The sequence below is a fragment of the Manihot esculenta genome, chromosome 3 (assembly GCF_001659605.2).
Source record: "Manihot esculenta cultivar AM560-2 chromosome 3, M.esculenta_v8, whole genome shotgun sequence".
In the NCBI taxonomy this organism is placed as follows: domain Eukaryota; kingdom Viridiplantae; phylum Streptophyta; class Magnoliopsida; order Malpighiales; family Euphorbiaceae; genus Manihot; species Manihot esculenta.
Window position 1 is genome coordinate 9,673,029 of NC_035163.2, and position 23,131 is coordinate 9,696,159.

Genomic DNA, 23,131 nt, shown 5'->3' on the forward strand with positions numbered 1-23,131 from the left:
AAATTTAGTGTCCAATTTTCTTTGAATCTTCAGTGCTGCCATAATTTAACTTAATAAAAAAAAAAGAAGATAATGAAAAGGAGAATGAAATGAAAAAAAAAATCATTATGTAATGAACGAAAGTCCGAGAAAGAAAAAAGAAAATAAAGAAACAACAGCTTTAAAGGAGAACGTGGAAGAATCGAGCAACTGCAACCTTTAGAAGGTATATTTGAGAGAAAATGAGAATTTAAAGAGTGAGGAAGTTTTTCAAAGAGAAAGATCTCTTCTAATATGGAGGACGCAGAAATTGTGAAATAGAAAAGTCGGTCACAATAGAATAATTTAAATCTTAAAATAATTGGTGATAATATGATAAAGTTTGAAAAATAATGGTATAATAAAAAAAATTAATATTTATAGTTTTTAATTTTAGATTTTCCGATTTCAAAATGTTTTTTATTAGTAATAACAAAACCAATAACACTAATAAACCGAACAAATTAACAATTATCTGTTTTTTTTTTTATTAAATAGAAAACGAAAAGCAGACGAAAATGTTGGTTTTTTTTGGCTAACCGTTAGGCCAATTTATCTTTAAAAAGGTTTGGGTCAAAAACAAAATTTACTCCGAATCTCAAGGGCAAACCAGTCCATATAGCTCTTAGAAACATGCCTTTCTCGAGCACTCAAAATTTTCTCTCAGAAATATGAGAAGCTTACTCTCGGCGTCTCGCTTCCTTTCCAAGTCAACAATTGCTTTTACTCATCATTCTTTGCTTTTGAATTCCCTTAGCTTCCCTCTCTGCTGTAAGTCCTCTCTGTCTTATCGAAGCTTCACGGTTATGGCTACTGCCTCTGAGGAGTTCGTTAAGGGAAATGTTTTTCCAAACGGCGTCGCTGTAATCACTCTTGATCGCCCCAAGGCTCTCAATGCCATGAATTTAGGTGATGATTGTGTTTATGTTTTGGTTTATTTTTGGAGTTTTATTCCAGTAAGAAATGGATGCTTTTAAGTCCAATTTTGAGGATATAGATAATTGGTTTGGGGTTTAGATGAGATTTTAGGAAATTTGATTCGTGACCTTTTAAGCTTGTTTTGGATTTTGATAGTTATGGTCCTTTGGTTTTATTTCGAATATGAACCTGTAATCTCCCGATTATGTAGATATGGATATAAAATACAAAAAGTTTCTCGATGAATGGGAATCGGATCCACGGGTGAAATGCGTTTTGGTTGAGGGCAGCTCGTCTCGTGCATTCTCCGCAGGTAATATATTGAGGGGATTTTTTTTTTGTTTCCTTATATTTTCGTTGATTCCAGAACTGCACTGAGCATTTGATATTTTACTGATTTACTCCATTAAATGTATGTGTTGTTTTTGTTTTTTTGGGTTATCTAGTGTTAGTAAAGGTTTGAGGGTAACCATTGGTGGCCTATGCAGGAATGGATATTAAAGGGGTTGTTGCTGAAATTCAAAAGGACAAAAATACGCCTCTTGTGCAGAAGGTGCTTTATGCACTTTTATGCTATTAGAATTCTTGGCTCAATGTCTTGCTAATTTTGGTTTTTTCTGTATTCTTTATTTCTGTGCTGTTGCAAGCTGTGTGCTTTCTGTATTGTTTGTTTCTTTGCTACTTAACTTTGCATCATTGCTTTTATTAGTGGGGTCTTGCAGTGCTTGTCTAATTGATTACCGAGGTCTTAGTTTATCTGCAGGTGGTGATGTGAAGACTATTGCAACCAAAAACCAACTTCCAGATGTGATTGAGGTCTTATTGCGTCTTCCTAGTTCTATCATCCTCCCCAAAACCTCATACATGATGTTGGATTAAGCGGACATTAGTTGCTGCCTTGTCATATTGCTTTTAGTGCTGATATTGTCATATAAGTTGCTGCAGCAGGAATCTTGGTTCTTGGTTAACTCACATAGTCAACCTTTGTATAACTGCTTGCTGTTGTGGTCAAAATTAGTGTCAACCTTTTTCTTTCTTTCTTTCTTTCTTTTGTTTCTTTTTCTTTAAAGAAACTTCAGGCAAATGGTTAAGGGTTCATATTTGAAGATTTCCACATTTTTTCTCCAAAATACCAAATACCAACGGTTATTTATGGGAAAGAAGGATAGTTGTGTCATATTGTCTAAACCGTTTTTAAGTTCTTGGATGATAATTTATTGTGATATCCTCAAATGATGATTAAGAAAGATTATTGATGTAGGATATTGTAGGTTTTTTTTTTAAATGAAATTTATAGCCCCACCTCTGTTTTGTATTCTGTGTGCTTGTTTTGCTCGTTTTATATATTGAGTTGTTTTCTAAAGATTGTGCATTGAAATTGTTTTGTTGCATGAACTTAATATGCCCCATGATGCATTTTCTGTAGGTATTCACAGCAGAATATTCACTAATATGCAAAATTTCTGACTACAAGAAACCATATGTATCCTTGATGGATGGCGTAACAATGGGTTTCGGAATTGGATTATCTGGTCATGGTTGCTACCGTATTGTAACAGAGGTACAATTCCTAGTTACATAGATGTCCTTTAATAGTTAAATATTTAAGAATCCTATCTTAATTTTGCTATGTGCACTTGGTGAGCTGACATGCAGAGAACTGTTCTTGCTATGCCGGAAAATGGAATTGGCTTGTTCCCAGATGTTGGGTTTTCATATATAGCTGCTCATAGTCCAGGGGAAGGATCAGTTGGTATGTTTATTAGTTCTGTTATTCTTTTTTTTTTCCCTTTTAATCTTCTTGTTTCTCATATATCAAGCTGCTTTATGATTTTGACAAGAACAAAACAAATTTTAGGCAAGTAAAATGGGTGAAAGTGTGCTAGTTTGCTTCAGGTGAAATCCTGAGGAAAAGTTCTCTCTTGTAAATGAACTTTGTTGGGTGTATCTTGACACCTTGAGTCAACGTGTGTGCTTGCTATTATATATATTGATCAAAGCTGAGCTTAGGAGTTCGCTACCTCACTTGATAAGAGGCTTAAAAAGTTGACACATAGCATATCCATTTCGCATCCTTATTTTCTATTTTCTATATTGCAAATTTCAACAACTACAATTTTATCTCATACAATGAAAAACTTAGATTCTTTTTGTTCACATCTATTAAGAATTTTAAAATTCTTCAGGTTTTTTTTCCCCTTTTTTTAAACTATGCTTTTCATATTTTATCTCTCTAAAATCCATCATTGTTAATTATATAGAAAAACAAACTTATGATTTAACTAAAATATTAAATAAAAATAAGAAACTTAAAGAAACAGTATCTATAGAAGAATTGCAAAGAGAAATCAGAATAATAAAAACTGAAGTAAAAGATTTAAAATATCAGCTTCAAAAAGATTCAAAAAGGATAAAATTTTTGGAAGAACAATTAATTTCTGAATCATGTTCTTCATCTGGAAAAGAAGAAGATGACCAGAATGAAATAAGTCAGTTAGATAGTAAAGAAGTAGACAGTAACTTATATATATATATATATATATATATATATAATAAATTCAAATATTTTGTTTTCTGTTTTTTGAAAAGCTGTGTATACACATACATATTCACTAAAAAATATTTGTAAATTTAAACATTTATTTTTTCTAAAACATTTCTTATGTGTTTAACATTCTAAAAATTTTAGTGATGATATGTTAATAATTATCACATGTCATATGTATTGTTTTTATCTGCTTTCTTATTCTTTTTCTATTTGTGTAAAAATAAATGTAAAATAATTTATTAATGAAAAATTTAATGGTATATGTTTTATATTTTTGTCAAATATAAAATCATATATATATATATATGTATTGTATATACATTTTCAGACTTGAAAAAATATATATAATTAATTGCAAATTCTATTATTAACAAATTTATAGTATAAATTGAAAATATAAAATGAAAAGTAAATGTGAAATTATATCATTCAAAGAAAAGAAAATAAGTAAATAATTTTAAAAATTAAGATCCATGTTAAAACTAGGGATTTTTTGTGAATTTACAACAATTAACATTTGGTTAATTAGTTAATTATGGGCTCTTTTTTTTTTTCCTAAAAACCAAGCCTGTGTCATTTGAGACCTACGACTAATGCATAGAAAAAATCAGTTGTTTTGTTAAGTGGATTTTACATGCTTCCCTCAAATTGAATTTCTAAATTGGACAAAATCATAACCAATTTTGAAAAGTGGGACTATTATGCCAGTTACTAATGAAAGAATTGGATTAAATCGTCAAAACAGGCAAATATTTGGCTTGGTAATGCTAATATGCCTTTTCTTTAATATCCTAGATTTACACATGAAAAGACAATACTTAATGTGCATTATTCTGATCAATTGGATGGTGCATAATCTAGTTCCTTTTTATGTTCTGAGGAGCTGAGATACTATTGACTGCCATAGCCATTTTGTGATTTAGTGTCAATGGTAGCCTTTGTTACCTTGGCTAATAAAATATGCAGTATGCTTTTTCTCTTTTCTTGATAGCTGGTTTTTCGGAAATTAGTTAATGGTATTCTTGTTCTTCTTTGTTGCCCTTTGCGTAGGTGCTTATCTTGGATTGACTGGCAAGAGGATCTCTACACCCTCTGATGCAATATTTGTAGGTCTTGGAACACACTATGTGCCATCTGGGAGATTAGTCTCACTGAAGGAGGCCATTTTGGCAACTACCTTGTAAAATTCATGTGCTTGCTTTAATTGATGAAATGATTATTTGCCAGCAATTGTAATATTACTGCTGTGCAACTGCGTTTGCTAGTAATAGCTCTTTAGTTGTTGCAAGTCATGGTAGATACTCACTAGTCACCAGAATAATTAGAGGAAAAAGAAAAGCCTTTTGAGTTGATGCTACTACATCAATTTAGTTACTCTAAAGTTAATTCCCTTTTTTTGGGAATTGTAGTTTTATGATTCTTGTTGGGTAAGCTTTGCTTGGTTGGGTGGATGGAAGGGTGGAAAGAAAATGTTATTTGAATTTATATTTCCTCCCTTCAATGTACCTTTCCTATGTCATTGACTAAATGCATTTCTTCCCCCTTTCCTTCCTAACAAGCACAGCATTTAAATTTTATTGCAGTTGGGTCCCAAACTGGCTAACCTCTGACTTGTTTCTTAGTTGATACAAGTATATATGATTTTTTAAGTATGTTTATCATATTTAGGATGGTTTCTGTTCTAGTTTCTGACCAGCAATTTGGATCAATATCGTTCATTTTTTTTCCTCGCATTTCATACGGATCTTCAAAGTTTGGATCAATATTGTGTTTTGAAACTTCAAAGTTCTCACTGTAGAAGTTGTATGTGCATGTTGAATGCAGTTCTGAGAATCCACATGATGACATCAAAGTACTTTTAGCTAAGTACAGCAATGAACCAGAGTCTGAGGCTGAGTTGAAGTTGCTTTTGCCTCGAATAATTTCAACGTTTGGGGCTGGTAAGTCAGTAAAGGAGATTATTGAAGAGCTGAAAAAGCATCAGCAGAGTGCTGATGGCAAAGGTAAGCTAAGTAATGCTGGTTTCATTTATATTTGAGTGACTTTTTACCAAATTTTCGCTTCTGTGTTTCTCTTGTGATAGGTCCTCCTTAATCTGCATAAACTTGTTTCAGTTTTTGTGTTCTTCACACTACCAGTTATCATAATTTCTTGTCACAGTGGTGCAGTGGGCTAATGATGCACTTCAAGGACTTGGAAAGGGTGCTCCTTTTTCTCTTTGCTTGACACAAAAGTATTTTTCCAAAGTCGCATCTGCCTATGGAAAACCCAACAATGAACTATCAACTGTGAGTTTGGAGTTCTGGTTTCATAGTAGTTGTTTTTGCATTCCTTATGGTTCATAAAGTGACATCTCTAGTCTGCTGGCAATTTGTTACCTCCAGCTAAATGGTGTGATGAAAACAGAGTATCGCATTGCCCTAAGATCATCTCTGCGAAATGATTTTGCTGAAGGGGTTAGGGCAGTCTTGGTGGACAAGGATCAGGTTATATTCTCTATATTCCCTTTCTTTTTATGGTACAATTGACTCAGCATAAGAGTTTTAAGATAATTAGATCTCAACAATTAAGGCTAAAATAAGGTTGATTGTGGTTTGGAATAAAGAAAGATAATTAGGGTTTACAGAAAACGTTTTGATAAAATTCTGAATATATATATGTATAAATAGATCTTGATGTCTACTTATTTATACCATTTAGGGTAAGTCCTATTCAAAAACCAAAAACTAGTTATAAGTGATACAGAAGAAAATTCTGAATATATATATATATATGTATAATTAATACAGAAGAAATTGTAAACTGAATGAAATCCAGAACTGAAAAGAAAGCTAAATAAGTCCAAAATTGAAAAGGACTTTGGGTGCTTCTCCATGGCTCCATCAATCATCTTGAGTGACTTGAACGAGTAAGTTTAGAGATACCCTTTTAAATGTTTTGATAAACTTGTTACAGCTCCTCTACAATGATCCAACTACTTTTAGTTGCTGGTTGGGTCAAGCATGTATTTAAGTCGATGCTGTTTACACGGGTAATAAAAATAGGCATAACGTAACTGGAATGACCAATTTCTCTGCGTTTATTATTATTATTATTATTATCATTTTTTGAAAAATTTGCAAAGTTCATGAATCTAATAGGTAAAAGATATAATTAAAACTAAAATGCACAGCTAAATAAATATGCAAAAAATAAAAAATAAAAAATCTAAATTGATCATTCATAGGCATCACTAGCATTAATCAAAGTTAAAACCAAAATAACTAGGTTGATAATAAAGAACTAACCTTATTACCATAAAATGGATGTTTAAGAGGTTCTTGATTATCTTGCCTCTGATTTTGTGATTTATGATCATATTCTTGTTGAGTATGTTGATATTGTGATGAATTACAGCTGAAGAAAGAACCCGTTAAGCTATAAAAGATCATGATTATTTATTATCTTAAAATTTTCCCTGCTCAAGCCTAAATTTATATTTAGCAAACATTATTGAAGTCTAAAACTTTCTTTGAGGTTATTTTTCAATCACTTGTGTAGTTTACTAAAAAATCGATTCCAAAAATAGATGGTGATTAGAAAATTGCCCCATGGATTCAGCAAACTAGTGCTTCATAGTTCGTACTACAAAATTCATCAAAAAACTTAGCATAGACCATGATATTCTTCACTGAATGAGCAAAAACACCTATTGCAAAGATAAATAATTCATTGTCTACAAAATATGGTTAAAGAAAATAAACCTTCATTTTGTATAGTTTTATTTGATGATTCTCAGCTTAAGAAATGAAGATAAAAAATTGAGAGTTTGCAGAGACAGGAAATAGCCTTAATTGAGATGAAGTCTTTCAATAAATGCAGACTGTATAGAAACTAGATAAAATATGGATGTGAAGTTGTCTTTTTACATTCTTTGAATGTGTTTGATATATAAATCAACTTCTAAGGAAGTAAGATTATCTCTAAGTTATAGAAGACGATAATGTCCATGGTACAATTTCAAGTGTAATAAATTGAAGGATAAATTAATAAATTCTATTAAACTTAACTAGGGAAGAGAAAACTTAATAAGTCCCACCTAGGCAAATTACTTATTCTACATCACAGGATGTTAATTTAATAGCGCAAACCAAATAAGAGAGGTTTTTTCACTTCCTGAAAAGTGATACTTAGTCTACTTATCCCCAATCAAATAAGACCTTAACACTTATTCAATAACATCAACCTTCCTTAACACTTATTCAATAACATCAACCTTCGCAACTGGAAGTTGTTGGACTTGAACTTCGATGATGGAAGCTATCAAATCTATCAAGTGAGAAACATTAAAGGTGGGTTATTTTGCAAATTAGGTGGTAACTCAATCAACTATTCATTTAAGCTAATTTTCTTCATCACCTTACGTGGTACCAACCTCCTAGATTTGAGCTTGCAATAAGCATCCTTTGGAATCTTTCTCTCTCAAGGGCGCAAATACTTGATCCCCTTCAAATTGCTGCAAATGACGACATTGATTTGCAACAAAGAGTAAGTCGCACGACTAGCTTTTAGATCATTCTGCGCTTCCTTTTGAAGTTTTTGAATGGGTCAACAAATAATTCCCACCCTAGCTTTTTTTGGTAAAGGCTTCAAGTCAAATACAAATGAGGTTTCAAGATGTAGCTTTTTGTGCTATAGAAGACTTGTCCCAGGCACGATGTAGGCTCAAGGCTCACTAGGCTCCAACCCCAGCACCTCTATAGGAGAAAAGTAGGCGACATTCACCAGGTCCTTGCTTGTGCGCCTAGGCAACGCCTTGCTCCAGGTTCAAGGCTTCAGCAAGGCTGCCTTCTTTATTTCCACCTTCAGCGAGTACTTATTTTAGCACTCGACCCACAATTTTTCGATCTTCCAGAATCCAATATTGACACATTACAACGTTTTCAAAATTAATATAGTTGGTGATAACTAGTCACAAAAATCTCATCAAACCATTTAGACACAAACTTCCCGTACCTTTTTCAATGCTCATGGTCCTTTTGATCCCTTTTCTTATATATTGTTTTCAATATTCTTTTTTATTTTAACTAATTTTTGGACTGCTGTTTTTCTATTTTATCTAAAATTGTCATTTTTCAAAGACCATCAACAATGTTATATGGGTTCTTTGTTTCAATATTTCTTTTTGCATTATCTTCTTTACTTTATTTTTTCAAAAAAAGACTAATAGACTATTTAGGTAATTTACTTAGGTCCTATGTTTCTAGTTTATCTAAAATTGCTTTCTCCCTCTCTCTTTTTCTTTTTCTTTTTCTTTTTTTTTTCCTGTCCCCCCCCCCCCCCCCTTTTTAGGACACTAGTAGGGCTATTTGGATTGTTTGTGAGTATAAAAAATCTAAGGTGTGTTTGAATGTCCAAAATTGTGTTTCTTTTATTTTTTTAACAATTCTAAAAGAAAGATATTAACAGTAAAGTAGTTATTTTATATTTTTTATATTTAATAATGTTTTTGTGGATTTGCAGTCTTTTAATAGGCTTAGTTAAATAGAAATGTATCTTCTATCTTATGTTACTTTAATTTTTATTTTTTGTGCCTCACCTCATTCAAGCGTGTGCCTAGTGCGCATTGAGCCTTTAGTAATCATGGACATCCTTAAATTGTGCCTTCTTGGGAGTTCAATTGATTGAATTATTGTAGGAAAATTCAATCGGGGGTATACTAAATCTCATGTCTTTGCAATCTTGCCAACAAGACATCTTAAGAAGTTACCTACTTTGGTACACACTTTCATTTGACCATCTATGGTGGATAGCAAGTGCTAGAAGATTTCAGTTCTTTCCCAAAATTTTCCTGTGATGTTCTCATAGTGCTGCATAAAAGTCACATCTTTATCGAAAATAATGGATGGTGGAACACCATGTAGTTGCAGCCTCATGTAAGAAAAACTCAAGCAATACAAGTTGCACAAGAGGTTTTACAACATGAAATAAAATGTGTCATTTTTGAAAAATAATCTATTAGAAATAGATTCTAATCCCTAATCCCATTGTCGTCTTTGGAAATGGAAACCCAAAACAAGATCCATACTCAAGTGCATCTTGTTCAAATAAAGGAGTATACAAGCTTGTATTTATGCACTGCCTTTGGCAAGTAAACAAGCTAGACGCCTTTTCACCAATTTCTCTACATCTCCTATGCATTTTTTGCCAGTGGTAACAATCAACCACCATGTCAAAGTCTTGTCCCTAATGAGATGTCGTCCCAAAACATTCCATGAAGTTCATTAACCTTAAATATTCTCTTCATTTATAATGTCCATTAACCTTAAATTAATGAACATTAATAAAAAAATGAACTTAATTAATTAGCACATAATCAAAAGCCTGCCTAATAGAGAAGGCCAAGTTTGTCTTCCAAGCCCGTCTAACTGTAGATGCATCCCACATCTTTAGCCCAATTTTACATCTAACACAAAAGGAGATGAATCTATGAAAATTTTCTCTATAATAGAATAATCATTTTGTTGAATTTGAGTCAGGCCTAACTCATTCCAAAAGCTAGCTCAAGGGGAGGAGTGCTTATGGCCTATATAAGGGGCACATTACCCTTTCCACAACCGATGTGGGATTTAACACACTTCTAATGCTCAGAATTTTATTGGTGCTTGACATATTTATAGGAGGTCCAATATCGGATGGAGGATCTGATACCATGTTAAATTTGGGTCAGGCCTAACTCACCTCAAAAGCTAGCTCAAGGGAGGAGTGCCTATGCCTTTTATCAGGGGCACATTACCCCTTTCCACAACCGATGTGGGATTCAACACATTTAATTGAATTTAGCTACAAGTCCCAACAATGCCAAACTAAATTCATTAATTTAATTAGTTAATTTAAATATTTAATCAATCAATTAAATTAATATTGCTTGTTGAGAGTAGTTCTATTGGGTATGACTTCCTAGGTCTATAACTTTTTGCAAATTAGAATAGAAACATACTTTCTATTATACTTAACATGAAATTCCCAATTCACCGCTTAATTCTCATAAATCATAGTTAACGCATGGTATAGCACTTCTGGTTACTCAATTAATAATGAATGAAGAATTCCATTTTCTTAGAACCTTGATCATACATGCCGTGCACTAAAAATTTCTTTATTATAAAGTCCTTATCTCAACTAGGGTCACTAGTGTCATTTAATGTCAAACCCTAAATGTCATCAATCATATCACTGCATCTTAATTCCAATTTTTTATAATGAAGACTTACCTCAGAAACACCTTGTTGATTAAGTCTATCTTTCTTGGTCAAGAATTTAATACATCAGGAACAATTAAGACAACATAGAATTTCATCCCTATTTACTTAGGGCAATGAATTCCTCTTGACTAATCACCTATTTTCATGAACAATTGACTTAGTCAAGGCATGATATATTGCATATATAATATAAATATATAAGCGGTATCAAATTCAAACCATGTGTATATGAGATAACCATGTCATCTTAAATTAAGGATTACATGTATTATTATGATGTAGAAGATAGAACATGGATAAGAGTAAACTTTTTATACCTATCATCTAATTACCACGTGTTTGACCTATTTATCACATAAAGGTTTACCGTATTCATTTAGACATCACATGTTATATGGCATGAGATTCATAATTCCACTTTCATTAGCATTTCATGATAATTCGTGGGGATAGAAATCAATGAGTATGACAGAAATCAATAAGGTATACTAAACTGTGAATTTTTAATTGCATTTAAACTAGTCAGTTTTGTCACTCGTGTTCACTACTCTTCGAGTATCGAATTACTATCAAGGAGCTGATGGACTATATATATATATTTCCATAAAATGGGAAAAAATTATAAATATCAACAAATAAGTACATGATATAGGGCCTACTTAAAATTGTATTAACTAATAAATCAAAACTATGTTGTTTTTGGTGGTATCGGGATTTAAAATGTAAATGTATCTCAATCTTATCTCCCTCTTCCCTTTTATTTCCTCTTTACATTCTGAACTTTAAAAAGATTAAGCTTGAGTTTATTAAACCCTAAGAGCCTATTCACTTGTAGAAAACTGGAATAATTTTCTAAGTAACAGAAAGAGTTTTTATGTTGATATGCATTAGTTCTCTAAGTGGAGAGATGGAAAACTAGTTTTCTAAAATTTACCTTAGATTTGCAAAATAACTTTCAATTCGCTTTTGTTGTGTTCCTTTGTAATAAAAGTTATATTTGCTAACTGTTCTCTAAATAGAAAAAGCAATGATAACAAAAATTATACTATAACGTTTTTACACTAAAATTAAATAATTATTTTGAAAAATATTTATTTATATTTATAAAATTAATTATATTATTATAAAATAAATGAATAATTTATGATAAAAAAAATTTAAAGGTAAAATAATTAAGTTTTTAGATATACTTTTCATGATTTATATTTTAATTATAAAAGTTGTGATTTTTTTTTTTTTATCATTTTGAATTAGAAAGACTTTTATATCATTTGAGTGTTGAATGCGTTTTCCATATTTCATTGTTTTGCATAGAAAATGAAAACTAGTTTTTTCTAGAGAATGGGAAAATGGAAATCAAAAAACTGTTTCTGACATGTAAACATACCCTAAGCTATTCTATTATTGTTACTTTTTTTGCTTCTGACCTCTCTTTCTCTTAGGGCTATACATGAGCCAAATTTACCTCTAAGCTACTTAATATCAATGTAATAGGTATATTTGAATCTTTAGCCTAAAGATTCGAATTTATTGTATTTGAATTTATAAGATAGGTATATATATACACATTTGAATTCAAAAATATAGTCATTAGTTAATACATATACCTAAAAATGATGTTAATGACTAAACTTGTCATAGAATATATTATATATTATACTGATAGAGAAGAGGGAGCCCAAGAAAGAAATGAGACAGCCCAATTAATAGTGAAAGATAAATCTAGACCTTTTAAGGCTTATTCCAGAATGCCTAAGGGGCAGGAGGGTAAGAGGAGAATATTCTATTCTGCTGATGAGGAAATTACTGCTGTGGGAATCATGGAGATTGAGGACTAGATTTCACTCCTTATTCAAGAAGAGGGGAATGGTAGGAGAGGCACTTTTTTTTGCTACTACAGAATATTTCTGTACGGGAGCTGATAGTAATTTCTTTTGTATTGTCCTTTCTTTTTTGTAATGCAGTATTTCTTTTGTGTGTTCTGTTTCTTCACAAGAAGATAGTAATACCAATCTCTAGATCTACTTCGTCTTGATTCTTTATTAATCTTCTCTTTTCTTATTTTGCGTGGGATTTGTGTTCCTTAATTCTACCAAATTGGTCCGACCTGTTGGATGCCAAAAACGAGGATGAAAGGAAGAATAGAATAGCTGGAGAAGGGACTCAATAAATTGGAGGAAGCGGTAGTGGCAATACGATTGGGTCAAGACCAACTGCGATCAGATCATGAACAGAGGTTCAACAAATTGGAGAGATTGATAGTGATGATGATTAAGGGGAAGGGAACAGTAGAAATGGGGAACTCTTCTACCCAGTCCCACCAATGTCACACCAGTGAATGTGTCAACCATCAAAAGTATCGGAAGACCTCTTTTGTTGGATGAGCCTACCCTCGTATCCAAGAAAATAGAGATGCCCAACTTTGATGGAAGTGATCCCGTAGGTTGGATAGCTCGTGCAAAACAGTTATTTGAGATTCAGAATATTTTCGAGGAACACAAAATATCTCTTGCTTTGGTCAGCATGGAAGGGGCCCCTTTACATTGGTTGGGGTGGTTAAGGCAGAGAAACCCGCAATTGATTTGGGATCAATTACGACGTGAGCTTATGCAAAGATATTCAGATGACATCTCTGAAAATCCTTACGAGCATTTGTCGCTTTGAAACAAACAAGTATTGTTGCCGAATATGTGGACGAGTTTGTGGCAAGAGCCTCTCTGGTTTTGGATGTTTTGGATACCTAAAGTTTGGGATTTTTTTTGAACGGGCTCAGAGAAGATATCCGGTTGAGAAACCACCGATTTGTACAAGATGATGAAGTTGGCAACAAAAATTGAGAGGCAGAAGTTGTAGTAGACCTAGGGAATGGAAGGTGCTAAAGCTAAAACTTTTTCTCATGGGTTGAATCTGTAAATGTCCAGGCCCATAAATCCACCTATGGAATGTCAGTCAACCAGAGGAAGGACGAACCACCCTCAAATCCACTCGAAAACTCTTCTCTACCCAAGCACAAAACTTATGTCCTACCCTCTATATCTGCGAAAGCTCAAAATTTCCAAAACCGAATTAGGGGTACGCGGCAGTACTCACTCCAAGAGTATCAAAATCTAAGAGCAAAAGAGCTATATTTATGCTCTAAACAGCCGTATTCTCCGCTGCATGAGTGTCCCAACAAGCCTTTTCCGGCCCTAATAGGAGGAGAAGATGAGTTTGTGAATGAGGAGGGGGAATTAGATGAGATGGAGGGAGTAGGAGGGTCAGAATTGAATGCGGTAATCGATGAAGCTCATTTTACCGTGATGGAACTATCTTTATATTCGGTGGGTGGCATCCAGGGACCTAAACAGATGAAATTCCATGGGATCATAGGGGCAGAATGTAGTGGTGTTAGTCGATAGTGGAGCCAGCCACAATTTTGTGTCCTCCAAACTGGTCCAGCAACTCCAATTGCCAGTATCCGAAACGCCAGCTTTCAGGGTCAAATTGGGAGATGGTTATCATATATCATCAATTGGCATGTGTAAGAATTTAAACTTACAATTATCTCAACTCTTGATAGAAATGGATTTTTATAGTTTTCCTTTGGGCAGCGTGGATGTAATTCTGGGTATGTCGTGGTTGGAGACTTTGGGTGATGTACAGGCAAACTGGAAAGAGATGACTATAAAATTTCAAGTGGGAAAACAACAAATTTGTTTGGAGGGGGATTCTTCTTTTAGCAGGGAGGTTGTTTCTATAAAATCACTCAGGAAGACTAAAGAAGTCATGTATTCAGCTTTATTGTGGCCGGTTGAAACTAGCGTTACGGTAAGGAGTGAAGATGAACAATTAAACCCTCTGCAAAAGCTTGCTTTGAGTCGGTCAATAGCTACCTCGAGTAAGGAAAGAAGACCACCGCATTCCGCTGCAGCCTGGCATAGCGCCAATCTCGGTTCGCCCATACAGATATGGCCATACTCAGAAGGATGAGATTGAGAAGTTAGTATCTAAAATGCCATCTGTTGGGGTAATAAGGCTAAGTATTAGTCCCATCGCAAGTCTGGTGCTCCTAGTCGAGAAAAAGGATGGGAGTTGGCAGTCGAATTGCACAGAGCATTTTATTTCTCAAAGCTGGATATAGAATTGGGATACCACCAGATTCGAGTGGCAACCTTGGATGTGCACAAAACAACATTTAGAACATATCCAGGCCATTACGAGTTTGTGGTTATGCCTTTTGGGTTGATGAATGCTCCAACAACGTTTCAAGCAGTAATGAATGTTGTGAATCCCACATCAGTTGTGGAAAGGGGTAATGTGCCTCTTATATTGGCCATAGGCACTCCTTTCCTTTGAGCTAGCTTTTGGGGTGAGTTAGGCCTGGCCTAAATTTAATATGGTATGTTGAATCCTACATCGGTGGTGGAAAGGAGTAATGTGCCCTTTATATGGACTATAGGCACTCCTCCCCTTGAGCTAGCTTTTGGGGTGAGTTAGGTCTGACCCAAATTTAACAAAATGATTTGTTTTGGCCATACGTTTGGAAGTTCTTATTGGTATTTTTTTATGACACTGGTATGCAATCGGGACTGGACTGATCACTTACAACATTTGAAGATAGTACTGGAATTACTCCACCACAATCAATTTAAAGTGAATCACAAGAAATGTTCCTTTGGGAGAATTTCAGTTGAATACTAAGGCCATTTCATTTCCAGAAAAGGAGTAGAAATGGATGCAGCTATCCTAAGATGGCCGACACCCAAGTCAGTTAAAGCAGTCAGGGGCTTCTTGGGCATAATAGGGGTATTATAGATGTTTCATTGAGAAATATGGCCAGATAGCCAGGCCTCTCATAGAGTTACTGAAGAAGGAAGCTTAGCTTAAGTTTCAGTGGACAGAGAGTGCACAAAAGGCTTTTGAAACATTGAAGCAAGCAATTATTTGATCACTAGTGCTGGTCATGCCTAATTTTTCTCAGTCTTTCGTGATAGAATGTGATGCATCAGAATGTGGAGTGGGGGCTATTTTAATGCAAAATTTCCAACCAGTGGCCTATTTCAGCAAGGCCATTTCAGATAAGTCTACCGCCCGTTTTGCTTATGAGAGGGAATTAATGGCTTTGGTTGTGGCAATACAATATTAGCGATCTTATTTGATCGAATGAAGTTTACAGTGAGGACGGATCAATGAAGTCTCAAAACATCTGATGTTACAGCAGGTGAGCACCCCTTCTCAGCAGTATTGGTTCTCAAAGTTGATGGATTATAATTTTGTCATTGGATATAAGTTTGGCATAACAAATAAAGAGGCAAATGCTCTTTCTCGGAAGGATGGGAATGCAGAAGTGTGGGCAATATCCCTTCCGACATGGGCTGATTGCAGCAGAAGTAATGGCAGATGAAACTTTAGGGAGGATTATACGAGAAATTAAGTAAGGAATTGCCGCACTTGATAATTACGCTCTCATACAACACAGGCTCTATTACAAGGGGGGATTGGCAATCCCAGCAAGTTCGAGCTGGATTCCAAAATTGATATCGGAATTTTACACTACTCCTCTAGGGGCCCATTCTGTTGCTTATCGTACCTATCGGCGGATAGCGTCTGATTTCCATCAGAAGGGAATGATGTCCACTGTCCAAATCTTTTGCAACCACTCCTTATTCCTTATGCCATTTAGGAAGATATATCAATTGATTTTATCACGGGATTACCATGTTCTAATGGTATGGACTGCATATTAGTAACTGTGGATTGTTTATTTAAATTCGCACATTTTATTCCCTTAAGGCATCCATTCACAACTAAACATGTGATTGAGGTTTTCACTAGAGAGGTGGTACGGTTACATGGGATTCCTCGAATGATAGTAAGTGATCAAGATCCAGTATTCCTCAGTAACTTCTGGACCGAGCTCTTTCGTCTGCAGGGTACTCAAATGAAATTTAGCGCGTCGTATCATCCACAAACCGACGAGCAAATAGAAGTCTTGAATCGATGCCTAGAATCGTATCTTCGTTGTTGTGCATCAGAACAACCCAAAGGGTGGATGAAGTGGCTAAGTTAGGCTAAATATTAGTACAATACTTGCTTTCAGGGATCAATTGGTAAAACGCCTTTTGAAGTGGTGTATGGTAGCAACCACCTATATTGCAAAATTTTTGCCAAAAGCGGTGTCTCAACAATTGTGACAACTCAAATTTAATCTTCACCGAGCACAACAGTTGATGACTAAATATGCCAATAGGAAGATAATGGATTTGGAATTTGCTAAATGAGATTACGTGTTTTTAAAGTTGAACATTCATCTGTTGCAAACTGGATTTGCCCAAAGTTGTCCGCGAGGTATTTTGGTCCTTTCCAAGTCACTAGCAGAGTTGGAGCAGTAGCCTGTAAACTAAAGTTACCGGTCTCTTCGAGAGGTCATCCTGTATTCCACATCTCTCAACTCAAGAAGGCCATTGAGAATCATCCAATTGTTACTGAGTTACGTGCACATCTGGATGACCAAGAGGAACCTATGATTGAACCCCAGAAAATATGCTAGCAATGCAAGGTTCATGGAGGTAATCAATTGGTATCCCAAATCCTGGTACAATGGAAGGGGAAGTCAGAAGAAGAGGCCTCTTGAATTGATCAGGCCAACTTCCAGAGACAATTTCCTTATTTTAGCCTTGAGGACAAGGCTAATCTTCAAACGAGAAGGCAATGATAGAGAAGAGGAGCCCAAAAAAGAAATGAGACGGCCCAATTAGTAGAGAAAGATAAATCTAGGCCTTTTAAGGTTTATTTCAGAATGCCTAAGAGGCGGGAGGGTAAGAGGAGAATATTCTATTCTGCTGATGAGGAAATTACTGCTGTGAGAATCATGGAGACTGGGGACATCTGTCAAGGAGATTTCACACCTTATTTAAGAAAAGGGGAATGGTAGGAGAGAGGCACTTTTTTTTTGCTACTACAGACAAAATTAGTTAAAAGCAGAATATTTCTGCTTGGGAGTTGATACTCACTTGGAAGCTGTGACAGCCATTTCTTTTACATTGTCATAATTTTTTATAATGCAGTATTTCTTCTGTGTTATCTTTCTGTACAGAAAGATAGTAATATCAACCTTTAGACCTACTTCATCTTGATTTCTTTATTAATATTCTTTTTTCTTATTTTGTGTGAGATTTGTGTTTCTTATTTTATCTTGATATCTTAATCTTTTGTGGGATTTGTCTCTGACCTCTCTTTCTTTTAGGGCTATACATGAGCCAAATTTACCTCTAAGCTACTTAATATCAATGTAATAGGTATATTTGAATCTTTAGCCTAAAGATTTAAATTTATCGTATTTGAATTTATAAGATAGGTTCTTTATATATGCATATATATATATACAAATATAGTCATTAGTTAATACATATACCTAAAAATGATGTTAATGACTAAACTCCACCCCCAAAATAAAATGCTTGTCATATTTTAATTTTATCAAACCCCACCCCCAAAATGTATATATATATAACATATTAATACATATATCTAAAAATGATGTTAATGACTAAACTTGTCATAGAATATGTTATATATATATATATTTTGGGGGTGGGGTTTGATAAAATTAAAATACGACAAGCATTTTGTTTCCCAATTTAAACATATAATACACGTAAGCACACATATACACTTAATTTTTAGATTTGAATTTACCACCACGGCTACTGTGTGTAGCTTTCTCCATCTCGCATTTAAGGGTAAGGTTTGAACTATGTAAATTTAACACTAACCTTCATCCTTATTATTACTCTCTCTAGATAATAATAAATTAATCATATATAGTACTAAATTAAATAAAGACTTCTAGTAACAAAGTACAAATATTTTAGTATTTTTAGTTAATATTGATTCTATATACTAACATATTTAAAGTAAATTTAAACTTCAAAATTTTATAGTATTGTAATAAATATTATAAAATTTCAATTAAATATTATTTCTTAAATAATCAATAAAAATTAATTTAAAAATTAAGGAAAGAATTGATGATGTGGGTCTCAATTCGCACATTGAGGGCCGTGGTTTCCCTTAAAAGGGCAGCCATCAGCCTTCTCCGATGTGATTCCGTGGTGTGCCCCAACATTTGGGGGCCATAATTTTCTTTTTCTTTTTTTTTTCTGAACCTTCATTTAAATTTTAAATTTGAATATAACTTATATTATTATTTATATTTTTTAATTGAAACTAATTTTAATTTTAAAGTTAATTTAAATAAGTAGAATAAATTATTAACTAGCTGATGCCGAGTTGTAGCTTGGCTTGTTATAGTAAGAATGAGATTAAAATGAGTCGAGTTTGAGCTTGGTAAATTTATAATAATTGAGCTGTTTGAGGTTGAGCATGTTAACCTATTCTGAGCTGAGCTTGAGCTATTCGAAGTTTGGCCTTGACTCGTTTACACCCTTAACATGCTGCTGTTGAACTCTTATGCACCATTGGAGTGTACTGCCCTTCAATTTAAGCATCACAAATTGCACCTTTCAGTTTTCTGTTATGTCCTGTTTGAATTAATTTCCAAATCAACTTAGGGCATGCGGTAAATGCTCTTCCAAACTGCCTCTTGCTGCTCGATCTGCATGTCCAACTTCATGAAAAGGGTCATGTCCTCAAGTTCGTCCTTAATCTCAAGATCTTGAATCTTAAGGGGGTCGTGGTCATCTTTTAAATTCTCCATTTGGGGTCCCTCAGGTTGCAGACCCTGTAAGGCCTGCGCTGCCTAGGTCAAGGCCCCAATAATTTCTGCATCTCAACCAACTCTGCTTGTTGGGCGTAGTTGCCTCTACCTCTGCCAGGTGTAGTTTCCTACCTACAAAGCAGAAGAGCTTAACAGTTGTCAAGACTTAGGGCTATAATAGAGTTGATTATAGTTGGCATAAAGAAAAGAAAAGAAAAGTAGGGTTTATAGAAAAAAAAAAAGAAAGGAAAAAAAAATACATCTTTATTTGTACCGTGTAGGATATGATTCAGAGACATAAAACTAATCCTAATTTAAAGTAGACTAACCCTGAATAGAAGGAATAGAAAACTAAATAAAAACAAAACTGATAGGACTTGAGATGCACCAGCACACCATTGTATTATTTGGAACTATTGTAGCTGAATCATTATGCTGCTTTCAATAGCTTGCTAATGTATGATCTCAAATGTCAAATTTTGCACACTTTACTACTGTGCTTAGGTTTGATTTTGCAAACTGTTTTTGTGCACTTGACTACAGTCCGGAGGTATTTCCATCCTGAGATAAATGCTGTAAATGTTAAATAAGTTCTGCATGTAGTTCCATACTATTAAATCTTATGAAAAATATATATATATATGAAATTTTTCAAAGATTGTGAACGAAGTGGGAGATAAATGGCTCCACTTATTATCCCCTTCATCCCTGTGCCTTCAGATGGTTCATAAAATCCTTTACAGTAGATGGTTAAAGTCTGCATTGATTGTCCTTAGTACAGCATGTAGTTAGATAATTTTGCATTGTGGTATTCATAGTCATGTCTCTGCAGAACCCAAGGTGGAATCCTCCAAGCTTGGAAGAAGTTGATGAAAATGAAGTGGATTCTCTCTTCAAACCACTGAGCCCAGATGTCGAGGAGTTGAAGGTGTGAGTTCAAGTGAAATTATCGTGTCTTGCTTCACTTAAATAACGCGAGAATTGGGTAGGAGATAAGAGATGGTTTTGCTGCCATTGCTATTGTAAACGAATCTTTTCATACTTTAGATCTGTAATAATGTGGCTAATCTTGTGGTTTGCTGCCAAAATCGCTGATTCTGATGTTGCAATCCAAACAGCCCGCCAACATGCCAAATAAAATTTTTTTTAAAAAAAAAATCATTTCTGGAAATTATAATTAGATCAAACATTTGATTTTCTATTGGTAACTGTATAGGTACAATCATCATTCAATAACTCAAGGACTTGCTGTTCTTGAGGAAGGTGATTATTTTGATAAAATCCACAGCTGTAGTTTCTAATTTAAATTTGTGTAACTAAACTAGGATGATCCGTCTACTAAAAATAGGGTGAGGTGAGGCTGTTTAGAGGAGTTTTTATATCATTAATTCTAATTCTAGACTAATTTTGGATTTCTTTTTCCATATGGATTAGGAGAATCAATTTTTTATTAGTGCAATTTGGCCTAAATGGATGGATTATATTGCTAAAATAGGTGTCAGACGCCCCAAACTGAGTTAGAAGTCATTTGTTTCATTTCCTTTAAACTCTTTTAGTTCATATTCAAGTTTTTTGGTAGGTTCTTATCTATTCCAAATTTAATTGTCCCATTATTTTGTTGATGCTCATTTTCATGTTTTTCAAACATAATTTTCATTTCGAATTTCCTGCTTTCAAACTGGTGTTGGTTTTTGTTACATTGTTATTCCTTTACCTTAATTAATAGATAATGTGAGGTGATATTCATTTGCTTTCTACCCAACGCATCTTTCCATTGTTTTGATCTAAAGCACATTAAAGAAACCCTGGGATCTGCATGAGCTCAATAGATACAATGTCAAGCGAGTATGTTAATTTAACTCTTAGTATTTAATTCTTCTTGAATATTGTATACACAAGTATCAACGTTTCTTTTAAAAAAAAAAAAAAAAAAAAAAAGAAGCATGATGATATTTAGGGTGAATTGATTTTTAATCTGAAATTTCTGTTAATGGGACTGTCATTTGTTTGGCAAAACACACATAAATGAGAAATAAGAAAATTTGGAGAAGATATAACTTGAATTTTTAGAAACTGGAAGAAGTTTCTAAGAATCTCACTAAAAATGACTAATACACTGGTTTGATTGGTTTCTTTCAATAATAGTAAACAACAAACAACAAGGAATTTAAGTCAGCAGCGAATTTATTTTCAGTAAAATTTGTTTAAAAATTTTTTATTAATACAAATATTAAAGATAAACTTTTTAAGTTAAGAGTCAAATTAGCTGGAAAAAATTCACATAGATAAAATTTATCCATTTAATTTTTCTTAGTTTGAATAGTTTAATCTATTACCTATATAAATATTATTTAATTTTATCTATATTTAATTATGAATTTTTTAAAAAAAAAATAATTCAACTCATAAATTATTCAATTTTTTTTTATATTTAATAGTTTATGAAAGTTTTAAATAATCTAACGATTTCTCATAATACTTTTTTTCTAAAACAAATTAAAATTTATTTTTTATAAATTTAAATAATCCAATATATAATTTCAATCGTATAAATAAAAATAACTATTACTGATAATTATTAAAAAGTGATAATAAAAAATAAACATAAATACCTTAGCTTATAAATATTTTTAAAAAGAAAAAAATATTAGTACACGTAAAATTGAAATATCAAAAATTAAATGTAAATTTTTTAGATTAAAATAAAATAAAGTAGTTTATTACCGTAACAATAATATTTATCATTGTGATTATATCTATGAGAGTATGACTATTAAATTTTTACGTTTTTACAAATTCACTGATTTGTTTTTATATTAAAATTATACGAGTATAAATATCTTTATATTTTATAAAATTAAGTTATTTAATAATTTATTAAAAAATTATTATTTAAATTTTGATAAAAAAATTAAATAGTATAGATATTTAAACTTATAGGTATTAAATAATATGTTATGATTAAAATTATATGGATTAAAAATATAAATATTTAATATAGGTTAATGGTATAATTTTTAAATAAAAATGAACTAATAACTTTTTTAAAAAAATTTAGGAATTTAATAATAATTTTTTTCTTATTTATTTAAAGTCGAAAGAAACTTATTTAAATATACCTAAATAATTTAAAAAAATTCAGAGGGCCACCAATGTCTTCTAATATAGTGCTTGAATTTATTTCATTCTTTTCTTTTTTATCTTTTCCATTTATATGAGGAAATAAAATTTAGTATTGTTGACTCTACAATTTATTCTTATTTTCTCTATTTTATTTTTTTTTATTTTTAGTTGGTTATTTTATGGAATTTTGATTTACCATGTTTAAGCAAGCACTTGGAAGTTTTTAATTCAAGGAACAAATAGTAGCAATTGGGCATATTGATTAGACTAACTTGATTTCAATTAAATTATCAATCATAATCAGGAGAAGAGATATTATTATTCTTGTCTTCTATGATATCGTATGTGAAGAGAGAGGATTGATGTCGTATGTGAAGAGTGAGGATTGCAGTTATTGAGTTACAGTCACAAAAGAGTTGCAGTATTAAGACTTTAAAATCTAAATTTCTCTCTAGTTTTCGTATCGTTTGCTTAATTAATAATTGATAAAAAAAATTAAGTACATTAAAAGCCAAAGAATCATAGATTTTATAACAATTATTATTATTAGTGGCAGATAAATAAAAAATTAGTAACGAAATT

At 32.8% G+C, this 23,131-nt stretch overlaps 1 protein-coding gene across 2 annotated transcripts; it reads left to right on the top strand.

Moving 5' to 3' along the window:
• The first annotated feature begins 645 nt into the window (after window positions 1-645).
• Window positions 646-20,569, top strand: LOC110611770 (3-hydroxyisobutyryl-CoA hydrolase-like protein 3, mitochondrial). 2 transcript variants are annotated; one of them, XM_021752238.2, is made up of 10 exons: window positions 646-927; window positions 1,148-1,249; window positions 1,700-1,752; window positions 2,363-2,497; window positions 2,593-2,689; window positions 4,535-4,664; window positions 5,309-5,487; window positions 5,645-5,772; window positions 5,869-5,970; window positions 20,259-20,569. In XM_021752238.2, exons 1-10 carry the CDS (start codon window positions 690-692, stop codon window positions 20,358-20,360), a joined length of 1,266 nt encoding a protein of 421 aa, XP_021607930.1. In that variant the 5' UTR covers window positions 646-689; the 3' UTR covers window positions 20,361-20,569. The 2 variants fall into 2 exon arrangements, with proteins under 2 accessions (XP_021607930.1, XP_021607929.1); XM_021752237.2 differs by lacking the exon at window positions 1,700-1,752 and adding an exon at window positions 1,425-1,489 and having other exon boundaries at window positions 649-927.
• Window positions 20,570-23,131: the final 2,562 nt, after the last annotated feature.

Bases quoted from the DNA above. Each gene is read 5' to 3' on its own strand.
- LOC110611770 (XM_021752237.2), top strand. From the start codon at position 690: ATGAGAAGCTTACTCTCGGCGTCTCGCTTCCTTTCCAAGTCAACAATT. The intron at 4,665-5,308 runs GTAAAATTCATG...TGTTGAATGCAG, and splicing joins GCCATTTTGGCAACTACCTT to TTCTGAGAATCCACATGATG. The intron at 5,488-5,644 runs GTAAGCTAAGTA...TTCTTGTCACAG, and splicing joins GCAGAGTGCTGATGGCAAAG to TGGTGCAGTGGGCTAATGAT.